The 15,092-nt window shown below is 36.5% G+C and overlaps 1 protein-coding gene across 1 annotated transcript in view; it reads left to right on the top strand.

Annotated features, from left to right (window-relative positions):
- shank2b (SH3 and multiple ankyrin repeat domains 2b) overlaps positions 1-14,772 on the top strand; it is a 562,868-nt gene extending 548,096 nt beyond the window's left edge. Inside the window, exon 17 of the mRNA XM_062036576.1 lies at positions 13,367-14,772. Coding sequence (XP_061892560.1) covers positions 13,367-13,892 — 526 coding nt within the window. The 3' untranslated portion in view covers positions 13,893-14,772. The remainder of the gene's footprint in view (positions 1-13,366) is intronic.
- Positions 14,773-15,092: the final 320 nt, after the last annotated feature.

Raw genomic sequence — 15,092 nt, 5'->3', positions numbered from 1 at the left:
TATATATATATATATATATATATATATATATATATATATATATATATATATATATATATATATATATATATACCGTATTTCCTTGAATAGCCGCAGGGGCGTTAATTAATTTGAAACCTCCTGTCACTCCTGCGTTTACCGGAAACCGGCGGGATGGCCGTGCATGCGGTAATTATTTTAAAACCTCTTCTCACTCCGGCGTTTACCAAAATGAATCCATAAAATTTAGGCGTGCGCTTTGAGTGTGATGTAAGCATACCATCATGAAAAGCACATGTAATTAAAAAAAACGTTATTATGGTCTTATTTGTACTTATAAATGGAGTCCATTTGCAGCTCCTTCTGACCAAAAGCATCGATAACTTGTTTATAGAAGTCTTCATTATTTTCTTTTTTCCGTTTTAAAAGTCTCTCTGTCTCGATGGAGATCTTCCTTTAATTATTACCTCCTGCTTCGATTGAAAGTCCAGTTTAGAAAACTGTTTTATGTTAGAAGGAAGAAAAAAAAAATCTCTTGCTGCGTGTGTTCACTTCTTCTGCAGTACCGGAAGTCGCAAGAAGGATCACTAGCGCGGCAGCGCCCTCTACCACCAGGAGGCGGGAGTCATTTAATGACTTATACAGTATTTCACACACGCAGCTACGGTATATTAATAAAACATAGCTGCTTACTGTTCTCTTTAGCATACTGTACCGGTATTCAATAGCTTGGACCTTAAATCCTACTGAATAGCTCTTTATCTTTTTTCCTTTGTGCGATTGTAAACTACTGAAAGCAGCTTCCTCCATTTTGAAAATGAGGACAGATGCGTCACTCGTGACGTAACGATTTTGACCCGGTGGAAGTTCTAGCCATATGCTAAATATTTTGCGAAACGAGTTTGACCCGGCGAAAATTATAGACATGTGATAATAAAATTAATATTTTGCGAAACGAATTTGATCCGGCTTCAATAATAAACCGGCGATAAGGCCAAGCATGCGTTAATTATTTTGAGAAACGAGTTTGACCCGGCAGTAATTCTAGACGTGCGAATACTATATTCCCTGCGCCAATTCAAGGAAATACGGTATATATATACATACATACATATATATATACACATCTAAGGTAGAGACGCAAACCACTATATGTAGATATATTATATATATTATATTATACATTCAATATATATATATATATATATATATATATATATATATATATATATATATATATATATATATATATATATATATATATATATATATATATATATATATATATATATATATATATATATATATATATATATATATATACTGTATATACCAGGGGTCACCAACCTTTTTGAAACCAAGGGCTACTTCTTGGGTTCTGATTAATGCGAAGGGCTACCAGTTAGATACACACTTAAATAAATTGCCAGAAGTAGCCAATTTGCTCAATTTACCTTTAACTCTGTTATTATTAATAATTAATGATATTTATCTTTGTGGAAACACTGATCATCTTAATGATTTCTCACAATAAATATATATAGAAACAGATAAATATCAATATGCAACACTTGATTTTTATATTTTCTCTAAGTGCACATTTTTCAAATTGAACATTTTCAAATGATCACTTCTAAGACAGTCTTGTGAAATCACAATATCCCATTTTAACTAGCTAGCCACTAACATTTTTTAACAAATCATGAATTACTTTGCACCATGTTTGTACAAATAATAACTCATGTAAAATACAAAAGTAAACTCTCAAATTTTTAAATCATGTCACACTTTGAACTGGACACCAAATCTGTTATCTGTGTCTTTGTCAGTTAGTGGGAAGCCTGGCCTTACATGCTGTTAACTAGTGTGTTGTACTCTGGTGTGTAACTTGACACTGCAACTCTGAGTGAGTCTTGCAGATGTGCATCAGTGAGGCGTGTTCTGTGTTTGTTCTTGATGAAGTTCATGTCAGAAAAGGCTGATTCACAAAGATAAGATTTTTCCTCATTGTTTGCGGAACCTTCTTAATCGTTTGGACATATTTTCACAGCAATCTGGCCTTAAGCTTAATTATGATAAATGTAAAATGTTAAGGATCGGAAATCTAAAGGGAACGTCCTTTCGAATGGAATGCAAAGTGCCTGTTTTGTGGACAGATGGACCAGTTAACATACTTGGTGTTGTTGTCCCAGAAAATCTGGAAGATCTAGGCTCAGTAAATTATGATAATCGACTAAGAAAGCTGGACAAAATTATGCAATTATGGAAAGGGAAATCCCTAACCTTGTATGGTAAAATGTCTATTGCCAACTCGTTAATTATTCCTCAATTTATTTATTTGTTTTTGTCATTACCAGCTCCATCACAAAACTTTTTTAAGATTTATGAGCGGAGGGTCTTCGATTTTGTCTGGAACGGCAAACCAGAAAAGATTAAAAGAAAGGTTTTGTACAAAGAGTATGAATATGGGGGCCTGAAACTTCTCAACCGTGAAGCTATGTGTCTGTCTTTAAAAGCATCAATTGTTCCAAATATGTATTTAAACATTGAGTGGTACACAAATGTCCTTTTGGACAAAAAACATGTACTGTATCAAAAGAAATTGTATCCTTTTTTACAAGTGATCCCCTCCCAGAGAGTCTGCTGGGAAACATAAAGGAAACAATCCACTCATAGTGGTGTTTTCAATTTTATGTGCCAGAAAAAAGAGACGATATTTTGCAGCAGTTAATATGGATGAACTCTAATATTGTAATAGATGGAAAGCCTTTCTTTTGGAAAAATATGGTTGAAAGAGGAATCATTTTTGTCAATGATATTATCAATGAGAATGGTAAAATTATGAAGTGTGATGAATTTAGAGCTATGTATGGTGATGCTTGCTCAAGCTTTTCATTTGATCAACTAACTGGAGTAATTGGGAAAAGATGGAAACAAATAATTAATTATGGAACTACTAAATTATTAGTTTGTAAACCTCTAATAAGAAATTCTAGTTGGCAAAAAGGAACTAAAATAAATAGAAAAATATATAATTTTTATTTAATAAAGAAATCTTTGAAGGCTGCCTCATACAACGCAAATGGAAAATGGGAGGACTTTTTTGACTGCCCGTTGCCATGGGATGCCATATTCAAACTACCGTATTTCCTTGAATTGGCGCCGGGAATATAGTATTCGCCTGCCTAGAATTACAGCCGGGTCAAACTCGTTTCGCAAAATAATTAGCGCATGCTTGGCACTTCCGCCGGGTCAAATATGAGTCATTAAATGACTGCCGCCTCCAGGTGGTAGAGGGCGCTAGTGATCCTTCTTGCGACTACCAGTACTGCAGGAGACAGGTACTGCAGAAGAAGACAACAAGCAGCAAGCATGCAGCAATTGTTTGCTTGCACTTTTAACATGGAGGATTACATATCTAAAATAAAACCGTTTTCTAAACTGGACTTTCAATCGAAGCAGGAGGTAATAATTAAAGGAATATCTCCAGAGACTTTTAAAATTGAAGAAAGATGAGAAAGACTGCCTTTGATCAGAAGCAGCTGCACATGGACCCATCTACAAGTAAAGGTAAGATCATAATAACGTTTTTTTTATTAAATGTGTTTTTAATGATAAGGTATGCGCCGGAGTGAGAAGAGGTTTTAAAATAATTAGAGCATGCTTGCTCATTCCGCATGGTTTTGGTAACCGCAGGAGTGAGAAGAGGTTTTAAATTAATTAGCGCCCCTGCGGCTATTCAAGGAAATACGGTAATCTATAAAACCACTATCGATGTGCAAAATCGTTATTTTCAAATTAAAATTATTTATAACTTCTTACCCACAGGGAAAATGTTAAAATTATGGAATATGACAGAGTCAGATGATTGCCGATTTTGTTGTCAGGAGCCTGAATCCACCCTGCATTTGTTTTGGTATTGTCATATTGTGTCTTTGTTTTGGGTGGAAGTTGAAAAAATGTGTTTAAGGATTGGTTTGTTTATGAAGCTTAATGTGGTTTCTGTTATTTTAGGAGAGTTCATTGACAATCATGATTTAGTCAATTTAATTATAGTACTCGGTAAAATGTTTATTTTTAAGGCCAAAAACAGATATTCACTTAGTATTACTTTCTTTAAAACATTTATTCAGTATTTTCTAACTTTAGAAAGTTACATGGTTGAAAACGATAATGATGCCAAAAAACATTTAAAAAAAGATGAGAAGTCCTCAAAGGCTTATTTTGAAAGTATAATTATGTTTATAGATTATATGATATCTGTTGTTGTGTTCCCTAATTTGAGTGACCTGGACATAATCTGGACTGTACATAAATGCTTATTTTGAAAATGTAATTTTGTTTATAAATTATATGCAATCTGTTGTGTTCCCTCATTTTTTTCTGTGTACATGAATGAAGGTGTGTGTTGCTGAGTCCGACTTGGACATTATCTGGACTGGGCCTGGTTTAAAAAACCCTTTAAACAAATCTAATTTCATTGAACCTGGTCTGTTGAAGATAAGGCCCTTTTTTTAAAAATAAAATAAAATAAGATAAATAAATAAAAAACATTTTATTGGATAAAAAAGAAAGTAAAACAATATAAAAATAATTACATAAAAAATAGTAATTAATGAAAATGTTAGTGGACCAGCAGCCTATACAATCATGTGTGCTTCAGGGACTGTGTCCCTTGCAGATGTGTTGTCTATGTTGTGGGAACCAGAATATTGGTAGCAGTAACAAAAGTGCAAGATACAATTAAGTGCCGCCACATAAACTAAACAGAAGCTTCAGTGTAGAAGCTCAAATACTTAATTTATTTACTAATTGGAATGCATTAAAAAAATATATGTACAGTATATGTATGTATAGTATATGTATATTTATGTATAAATATGTATATATATTTTTTTGTTATCAGATTAATCACACTCTTCAATTAATTATGATTAATCACAGGTTTTTATGCGCTTTTATAAATAACATAAATAACATCATGTTGCAACTAGTTGCAACGTGATACTATGTTTTGTGTAGCACAGTTGGTGGATCCTGGCTGTAATCGTGCCTCTCCAAGGTATTGTAGAACATATCAGTTGTGGTAATACGAATGACATATTTTTGCAGGATTTGGTCTTCACAGATGTTAGGTGTCCTCCATGTGGTGGCTGTTCGTTTAACAAAGGCATATGCTTAACTTAACTCTGATACTTTTGTTGACAACATTGACGCGTAAACTACTAGCGTAGCGTTCTCCTCTGCTTGTTGTCGATGTAGCATTCATGCTATTGGCGCCATCCTCGAATACGTGTTTTGCTTTAGATAGTATTTTAAACTTAAAATAATGTTTGTCGCTACAACACCAACAAGTTACCTCAGTTTTATGTACAGTTATGTTTTGAAGCGAAATTGGCCGGCTTTCCATGTTAAGCCCCAACCCAAATATTAACCCGGATGTGAATAATCTTTACTCATATATGATAACGCGATAATTTTTTTATTGATCACTTGCGTTAACACGTTAATGTTGACAGCACTAATGTGTATAAATATTTTATTTTAAAAAAATTTAAATCACGATTAATCACACTTTGAATTTTGATTAATCACGATTAATCACAGTTCAATTATTTGCTTCCAGAATTCAAATAAACTTTTAAAAGACAAATTTACTTTTTTTCTCCATTTGTCGTATACAAACATTTTTAAAATGTTTGGCATAACTGCAACTCATTGGTTTGCTTAAAACCTGGTGATAGTATAGTAAGATTTAAGTACACATTTGGTAATAATTTGCAATAATATAGCAAATAACAACATACAGATGGACACTGATAGGTAATGTTGTAAACACACCCATTAACAACTCAACATAGTGCACCATTTAGCCAATCTGCATTTACCCTTCCTTTAACTAGTTGTTTAAACAAACAAGCCTATTTACATTCTCAGAAGGCAGTGCTGATCTCTTTTCTGTACAATGTGACCCACCAATGAAAAAAGTATTTCATAAGGAACAGTGGAAGCAGGGGCAGCTAAGTATTTTCGTGCAAAATGTGCCAGTTTATTATAGGCACCACTATATGTGCTGACCACCAATCCAAGGGAGATGTGTCAATGCTCACACAAGGCTCAGCCTTGTACATGTTACCTACATGTTAAAAGTAGCTTGCTACATTTAACGGCATTTACATCTATGGGCCCACATGTATAATACCAAGATTAAAGAGTGTAAAAATGGACCCAATAAGGGTCCATTACTATTAACTATCTGTCATTTAGCTGGGGACACCCTACAAATATCTCCAGGGGTCCCCGCACCCTACTGTATGTATTTATTTTAGTTTGCCTTTTCTTTGGACCACCCCTATAATGTTATTCATTTTCTCTATCTACAGTAAAGAAAACAGCCTCTATATCGTGACAAAAAAAAAACAATGACTTGTTTGGGAACAGTTGATAATGGTTGTGCAGTAAAACTTTGAATCTTAATGTTCATCGATCCATTTTCTACCACTTTGTGTTCCTAAATTTGTGTTGGATGTCTTGGATAAAGAGAGCACTTATGATTTTGGTTTACAGAGTAAACAACTAAAAAATTGGATTTTAGGCATTGTTGTCTTTAAACATACATTTGTCTGCCATTTTTTTTGAGTGGTCAGCTTGAAGTGTCCCTCTGTCCCGACTCCCTCGTTGTCATGTGACACGAGTGTATGTCTGTCCTGATTTTGCTTACTAGTTCTGATGACCCGCCTTATCTTGCCTCTGATTGGCCAGTTCGTAATGTTTGGCCCTAACCTTAGCCATTGTGACTCATCATACGAACACCAACCAATCATCATGGATTTTCTCCGTATGTATGAATGTTCTCATTCATCCAGGTCATTCTATTTTCCACATTATTTTTTTTGGCCTGGATTTGCAATCCATTTTCATTCTTTGTAGCTTGTAGCTTTGATGCAAGCTACCTCGCTACATGGCTCTGAAAGTACCTAAGCTACAGGAAAAGCTACATGTTCAAAAAGTAGCTAAGCTACTCCAAGCTACTGGGAAATGTAGTTAAGCTACCATGTAGCTTGTTACTGCCCATCACAGCACGTACCACATAATTAAAAATTGTAATTGAGGGGTTAGTGCGTCTGCCTCACAATACGAAGGTCCTGAGTAGTCGTGAGTTCAATCCCGGCCTCTGGATCTTTCTGTGTGGAGTTTGCATGTCCTCCCCGTGACTGCGTGGGTTCCCTCCGGATACTCCGGCTTCCTCCCACCTCCAAAGACATGCACCTGGGGATAGGTTGATTGGCAACTCTAAATTGGCCCTAGTGTGTGAATGTGAGTGTGAATGTTGTCTGTCTATCTGTGTTGGCCCTGCGATGAGGTGGCGACTTATTCCAGGGTGTACCCTGCCTTCCGCCCGATTGTAGCTGAGATAGGCTCCAGCGCCCCCCGCGACCCCGTAGGGAATAAGCGGTAGAAAATGGATGGATGGATTACTACAAATTAGAGTACTAAGAAAGGCAATAACACTTTACCGGCAAGGAGCTACCATGTAGCTTGTTACTGCCCGTCACAGCACGTACCACATAATTAAAAATTGTAATTACTACAAATTAGAGTACTAAGAAAGGCAATAACACTTTACCGGCAAGGCTCCAACAGCACTTCCAGCTTTTCCAACTTGTCATGTTCTGTTGGTGTTAACAGAGATAGCAAAAAGCAAAGGATTGTAGTTTCCATTGTTTATATATTAGATCAGTGGTTCTTAACCTTGTTGGAGGTACCGAACCCCACCGGTTTTATATGCGCATTCACCGAACCCTTCTTTCGTGAAACATTAAATGTTTTTTTTTTCAAATTCAAGACAATCATTCAATCAATCAATCAATGTTTATTTATATAGCCCTAAATCACGAGTGTCTCAAAGGGCTGCACAAGCCACAACGACATCCTCGGTTCAGATCCCACATCAGGGCAAGAAAAAACTCAACCCAATGGGACAAGGAGAAACCTTGGAGAGGACCGGTGCAATGGACGTCGAGTGGATCTAGCATAATATTGTGAGAGTCCAGTTCATAGTGGATCTAACATAAAGTGAGAGTCCAGTCCATAGTGGGGCCAGCAGGAGACCATCTCGAGCGGAGACAGGTCAGCAGCGCAGAGATGTCCCCAACCGATGCACAGGCGAGCGGTCCACCCCGGGTCTCGACTTTGGACAGCCAGCGCTTCATCCGTCGCTTCATCTGTCGCTTCATCCGTCGCTTCATCTGTCGCTTCATCCGTCGCTTCATCCGTCGCTTCATCCGTCGCTTCATCCGTGCCCCCCCCTCCACGAGGGAGAGGGGGGCAGAGCAGAAAAGAAACGGCAGATCAACTGGTCTAAAAGGGGGGTCTATTTAAAGGCTAGAGTATACAAGTGAGTTTTAAGATGGGACTTAAATGTTTCTACTGAGGTAGCATCTCTAATTGTTACCGGGAGGGCACTCCAGAGTACTGGAGCCCGAATAGAAAACGCTCTATAGCCCGCAGACTTTTTTTGGGCTCTGGGAATTACTAATAAGCCGTAGTTCTTTGAACGCAGATTTCTTGCCGGGACATATGGTACAATACAATCAGCAAGATAGGATGGAGCTAGACCGTGTAGTATTTTATACGTAAGTAGTAAAACCTTAAAGTCACATCTTAAGTGCACAGGAAGCCAGCACAAAATTAACCGTGCATGAACATCACATTGTTCAAGGAACAAAACCAACGCAGTGCATGAACTCACAACAAATTACACACCTGCAAATCAGTGTGACTTCTGCTGTTGCCTTTGAGGGACAAGTTCAGATATGTGTGACTTCACCTTGGCAAGTGCCACTCTCAAGTCATTTTTACAGCAAAGTATGTTTCTTTTCTTCGTTTTCCATCCTTCTATTCAATACTAGTACACAGCTCATGAAAAACAATATTTTTTGTTATTGTCATTGTAGGTGGGCCAAAACACTTGTATTAGAAAATAATATCATGGAAATGACTGCTGTCATTTGATTATAATAATAAAACATTTAACTCATTTAGTCAGGTTTGGGACAGGTGTGCTGCTGGTGTGGCCACAGTGCATGTGCACGTCTGATGTTGCTCACATGTGCTCCACTGAATGCTCAATGAGTTTTTGAGTTTGCTCACGCATATGGAAAATTAGAGGGAACATTGTTTGGGGGTATCCATAATACGCCGATAGGGAAAAGTTTTTATTTACACGATGAGTCGGGTGTGTGTTGACCTCCGTGGCGGAGGCTCCGCCAAACCCGAGGCTGACTCACCGAACCCCTAGGGTTCGATCAAACCCAGGTTAAGAACCACTGTATTAGATATACAGTTACTCCAAGGTAGTTGTGACTACTTACCTAGGTCCAATGGTCTCCGGTAAGCAAAATAAATTCAGCATCAGCCAATAGCTGTAACTTGCTGCTTTTGTGTGTGCAGTACAGTTCATTTATCCTTGTTGTATTTGTTCCCCTCGAAGGTAGTTTGTACCTGTGGTGATATTGATGACATCTTGCAGTCTTTGGTCATCAATGATGTTCAGTGGCCAACATGCAGTGACTATCCATTTTGCAGAGGCATTTTGAAGCCTTTGTTTGTATTATCTGTGCTAGCATTCTTGCTAGCGGCATTCTCAAATACGTGTTTTGCTTTGAGATTATATTTTAAAGTTGATGTGCTGCGATGATAAGAAATGTTGTCATTGTCACTGTCCGTGTAACAATGAACGCCGCCTTTTGGCTCAAGGTGAGGTCAAAACAAATAGTGCAAGTAATGTTAATTCATTTATGTGATAATTAATTGCAATAACTGCATGCGTTACCGTATAAACGTTAACAGCCCTAATATATATACATATACACATATGCATATGTACATATATACAGTATATATATATATATATATATATATATATATATATATATATATATATATATATATATATATATATATACTGTATATATGTACATATGCATATGTGTATATACTGTATATATATATATATATATACACTGTATATATGTGTATATATGTAACTGCTGTGTACCCGTCCCGCCAAGAACCCACACACAGGCTGGATTGGATGATGTGGTTCTTTACTGGTAGCATTAGCAGAGTACATAACATTTTCATATTTTTACAATTACATGAAATGCAATTACAGATGTAACTTAATACAATGGTTTTTAACTGTATACTTTTTTTTCGTGTGATCGTATAGTTGTTTTAACTTTCTTTTATCTTTACTGGTATTACAATTCATTCAATACAACATATTCTTTACTTGGTTTTTAACCAACATCATCCTTTTTTTATATATTTATGAAATAGAAAATAGAAATATACTAAAAAAAATACAAGACATGACACAAATAATTAAATGGACTTTTAGCACTCTCTAATGGTGACTAGCGAATATGACAGACCACGTTGTTTGCATGTTAAAATGGCGAACAATACACATTTAAATATGAACGTCTTGACACGTAAAACGCACATAGTGCAACAATTATTACCTGCAATGAGTGACCAGAACGCACATACACACAATATGTGGTTAGCACCTCTGCTGGTTTTGATGTCTACGGGGGGGAAATGATATCGACTTCAGTGCAAAATAGTAATACATCTGACGTGAGCAATAACCAATTCAAAACGAAAATTCCACAACATAGCATTTCAACTGCTGTTAAATAACTGTGTATCTTACAATAAATCTCACGTTAGCTTTAGTGTAATATATAATATTTTGCAAAGCAATATCAGAACGTGGCTTACCACTAGCAGAGTACAGGAAGTCTGCCAATAAGCTTCCGGTTTGCGGTCATATTTACAGACTTTCAGGTACCAGCAGATGGCGCAATTGGACCTCTCATTGCATAACAAAACAATATACATATTTTAGCAGCAATTTCACTCAAATAATCAAAGTATTTCTTATACCCGTTACATATATATATATATATATATATATATATATATATATATATATATATATATATATATATATATATATATATATATATAATATATATATATATATATATATATATATATATATATATATATATATATATATATATATATATATATATATATATATATATATATATACAAAGAGTAATTACTTTCAATAGTACACAGTAATTGAGCGGTAGAAAATGGATGGATGGATAGATGGATGGCATGCGTTAATGCATTAACGTTAACAGCCCTAATATATATATATATGCATATATATGTATCCATCCATCCATCCATTTTATACTGCTTGTCGCTATATACAGTATATATATATATATATATATATATATATATATATATATATATATATATATATATATATATATATATATATATATATATATATATATATATATATATATATATATATATATATATACATACATACACAGTGTATATATATATACTGTATATATGTACAAATAAGTGTATATGTATATATATTAGGGCTATTAACGGTAATGCGTTAACGCATGCAATTATTGAAATTAATTATATATATAAATATATATATATATTAGGGGTGTGGGAAAAAATAGATTTGAATTCGAATCGTGATTCTCACGTTGTGCGATCCAGAATCGATTCTCATTTTTAAAAAATAGATTTTTATTTTTTTTTATTGATTTTTATTTTTTTTATTTTTTTTATTTTTTTTTAATTAATCAATCCAACAAAACAATACACAGCAATACCATAACAATGCAATCCAATTCCAAAACCAAACCCGACCCAGCAACACTCAGAACTGCAATAAACAGAGCAATTGAGAGGAGACACAAACACGACACAGAACAAACCAAAAGTAGTGAAACAAAAATGAATATTATCAACAACAGTATCAATATTAGTTACAATTTCAACATAGCAGTGATTAAAAATCCCTCATTGACATTATCATTAGACATTTATAAAAAAAATTTAAAAAGAACAATGGTGGCTTACACTTGCATCGCATCTCATAAGCTTGACAACACACTGTGTCCGATATTTTCACAAAGATAAAATAAGTCCTATTTTTGGTTCTTTTAATAGTTAAAACAAATTTACATTATTGCAATCAGTTGATAAAACATTGTCCTTTACAATTATAAAAGCTTTTTATAAAAATCTACTACTCTGCTTGCATCTCAGCAGACTGGGGTAGATCCTGCTGAAATCCTATGTATTGAATGAATAGAGAATCATTTTGAATCGGGAAAAAAATCATTTTTGAATCGAGAATCGTGTTGAATTGAAAAAAAATCGATTTTGAATCGAATCGTGACCCCAAGAACCAATATTGAATCGAATCGTGGGACACCCAAAGATTCACAGCCCTAATATATATATATATATATATATATATATATATATATATATATATATATATATATATATATATATATATATATATATATATATATATATATATGCCCTCTCTTTTGATTGCAGTTTAAAAATGTGGTCATTCAAATAATGTTTTTATGTTTCGCTTTCGTATGATTTTGCTGTTTCTTACGCATCATTTTGCTGTTTTCTTACGCATCATCATCACCGTACTTAAGCAGACTCCGTTTTACACTCGTGGTGTAAAACAGCCTTTTGCACTTGTTTCATAGTGCTGGTTGCTTGTTTCCCTTGTGACATCTGGCAACACTGCCCATCTCCTGCTAAAGCTGCTAAGAGGTGGTGGCTTCGTCTAGTAACAGTCCAAGATGATGCAGGCGTTCCTCTAAGCCGCATCTCCATAATCCTCACTGCTTGTCTGTTGTAAGTCTAGTAACCATTAATGATCATATATTCACTTGTCTTTAACTCGCTGCAAGTTTTAAGACTGGAATGTAAAAAGTTGACAGTGGAAGTGCTGATGCCACACAGAGTGCCACCATATTACACCAGCATATTATTATGCTGTGCATTGTATGCTTTATTTTCACATATGTATACATTATTACCTATTTGTGTTGAAATGGGTTTTCTTCAACAACAAAAACCCCCAGTATGGTGGCCATGGAAACACTATGCAGTCCTGCCTATGTTTATTTTCTTTTTCTCTAAGGACTCTGCTTTTTTTCAATACTGTTTATACAAATACAGTACATGAAAACAGTGACTGTGTCAAATGTATTACACTTCAAACAGAATCGCTGAAGGCGTCAAGCCAAGCATCAACTTGTATATACTTCCACCTACTGGTCTTTTAGGAGCATTACATCATCTTAAAAAAAAATATACCACAGCTTTCTCACAACTGATTTTCTAAATGAAGGAGCAATGATCTTCTAAAATGTACATCGTCTTGAGAACTCCGTGTTTTTTATGTCCAAAAATCCTACAGTAGTAACTGGTCACCTTTCTTCTCCTTCAGGCCCACAACTGAAGACTCAGGAATGCATAGCAACACCACTGCTGCCACCTTCATGTCCACGCCTCCGAGCAGCCTTCCTTCTCAGACACACCCCTGCAGCCCTCCAGACTCCGCCTCCTCTCTCACTCCCTGTTCTTCACTGCCCCCCTCGGTGTCACCCACCCTCACGGATGTCTTCGGACTGCCCACCCCGCCTATGGGCAGCAGTGGTGGGTACAGCCTGAGCTCCTCATGCGGCGGGAGCGGGAGCTCACGTTCTCCATCGCCACTGACTCTCATGCAGGCGGTGGTGGCGTCGGGGAAGCCCTTCGTTTCCAAGCCCATGGAACTGTGGAACAAGTACGACGTGGCTGACTGGCTGGAGAGCCTCAACCTGGGGGAGCACAGGGATGCTTTCCTAGACAATGAGATTGAGGGCGCACATCTGCCCTCCTTACAGAAAGAGGACCTGATAGATCTGGGTGTCACCAGGGTGGGGCACCGCATGAACATTGAGAGGGCCCTGAAGCTGCTGCAGGACAGATAAGCCCTGAAAAGAATGGCAGAGGTCACACAAGGAGCGGGAGGTCTTGTTTTTACCCAACTTTTCATACTACAGCAGCTCAAAATCTGGAAATTTTGTCCAAGTTGATGCTGTCTTTTGCTTTTTTTTCTCCTCCATCCCAACACTGCCGTCAGGTCTGCCTCCCATCTTTGGGGATGTAGAAAGAGGATTGGAATATTGTGTGTCCTCAAATATGTGGAAATAATTTGTTTCACATGAAGACTGGGGCTTACCCAGCTACAGTTTTGGAATACTGAAGACCTTCTCCATGTGGCCCATGTGTGGGTGCATGAAAACCAGCTGAGCTGGTATTTGTTCCTTTTCTATCTTTGCTAGAATTTGTTCAGAGAACAATATTTCTTCACTAGAGTCCTACCGGAGTTATATTTCTGGGTGCATCTAAACTTGTAGAGAAACACTTTTTGCTTTTCACCTCCTTTTGTCAAACAATGTTAGCTGTAGGAAATCTCATTTTGTGGCACACACACTTAATGCACACAAATGGACGAGTAAGGTGCCACGGTCTTCACAAATGCGCACACACTAAACATGAATACACACACGCCAAATGTGGCGTGAGGAGGTTATCAAAGGAAGTGCTCCCGCCCACATTTCAAGGTGGCCAACCAAAACATTGGAGCAGTTCATCTTGATAAGACCACATCAGATTGTCTACTGCAGGACACCTTTTCATATCTTGGTTATTACTTCACAAGATGTGTGTGTGTGTTTGTGTGTGCGTGTGTGTGTGTGTGTGTGTGTGTGTGTGTGTGTGTGTGTGTGTGTGTGTGTGTGTGTGTGTGTGTGTGTGTGTGTGTGTGTGTGTGTGTGTGTGTGTGTGTGTGTGTGTGTGTGTGTGTGTGTGTGTATGTTGGCCTCCCTATGGAGAAACTACTTTTTCAAAACAAATCTCCCTCCACTTCAACATCAGCAGGTCAAACAGGTCCCAACTGTGCTGACCTCGCTGACTCAAAGTTGAGATCATTATTTGAAGAATTGGACTTGAAGGAATAGTTTGATCTATTGAGGGCAAGAAAAGGAGACGCATGCTAAAAAGAAAGCAAAGTACATATCAGATTGTACTGTATCTAAATACGGCCTCCAACAGTGAGGACAAGAAGTGTTTGGACAGTGACAGAGTTTATTATGAATTTGCCTTGAAAGACAACCGCTGTGGATTGA

The sequence above is a fragment of the Entelurus aequoreus genome, linkage group LG02, assembly GCF_033978785.1.
Source record: "Entelurus aequoreus isolate RoL-2023_Sb linkage group LG02, RoL_Eaeq_v1.1, whole genome shotgun sequence".
Taxonomy (NCBI): domain Eukaryota; kingdom Metazoa; phylum Chordata; class Actinopteri; order Syngnathiformes; family Syngnathidae; genus Entelurus; species Entelurus aequoreus.
This window is presented reverse-complemented; position numbering and strand designations above follow the sequence as displayed.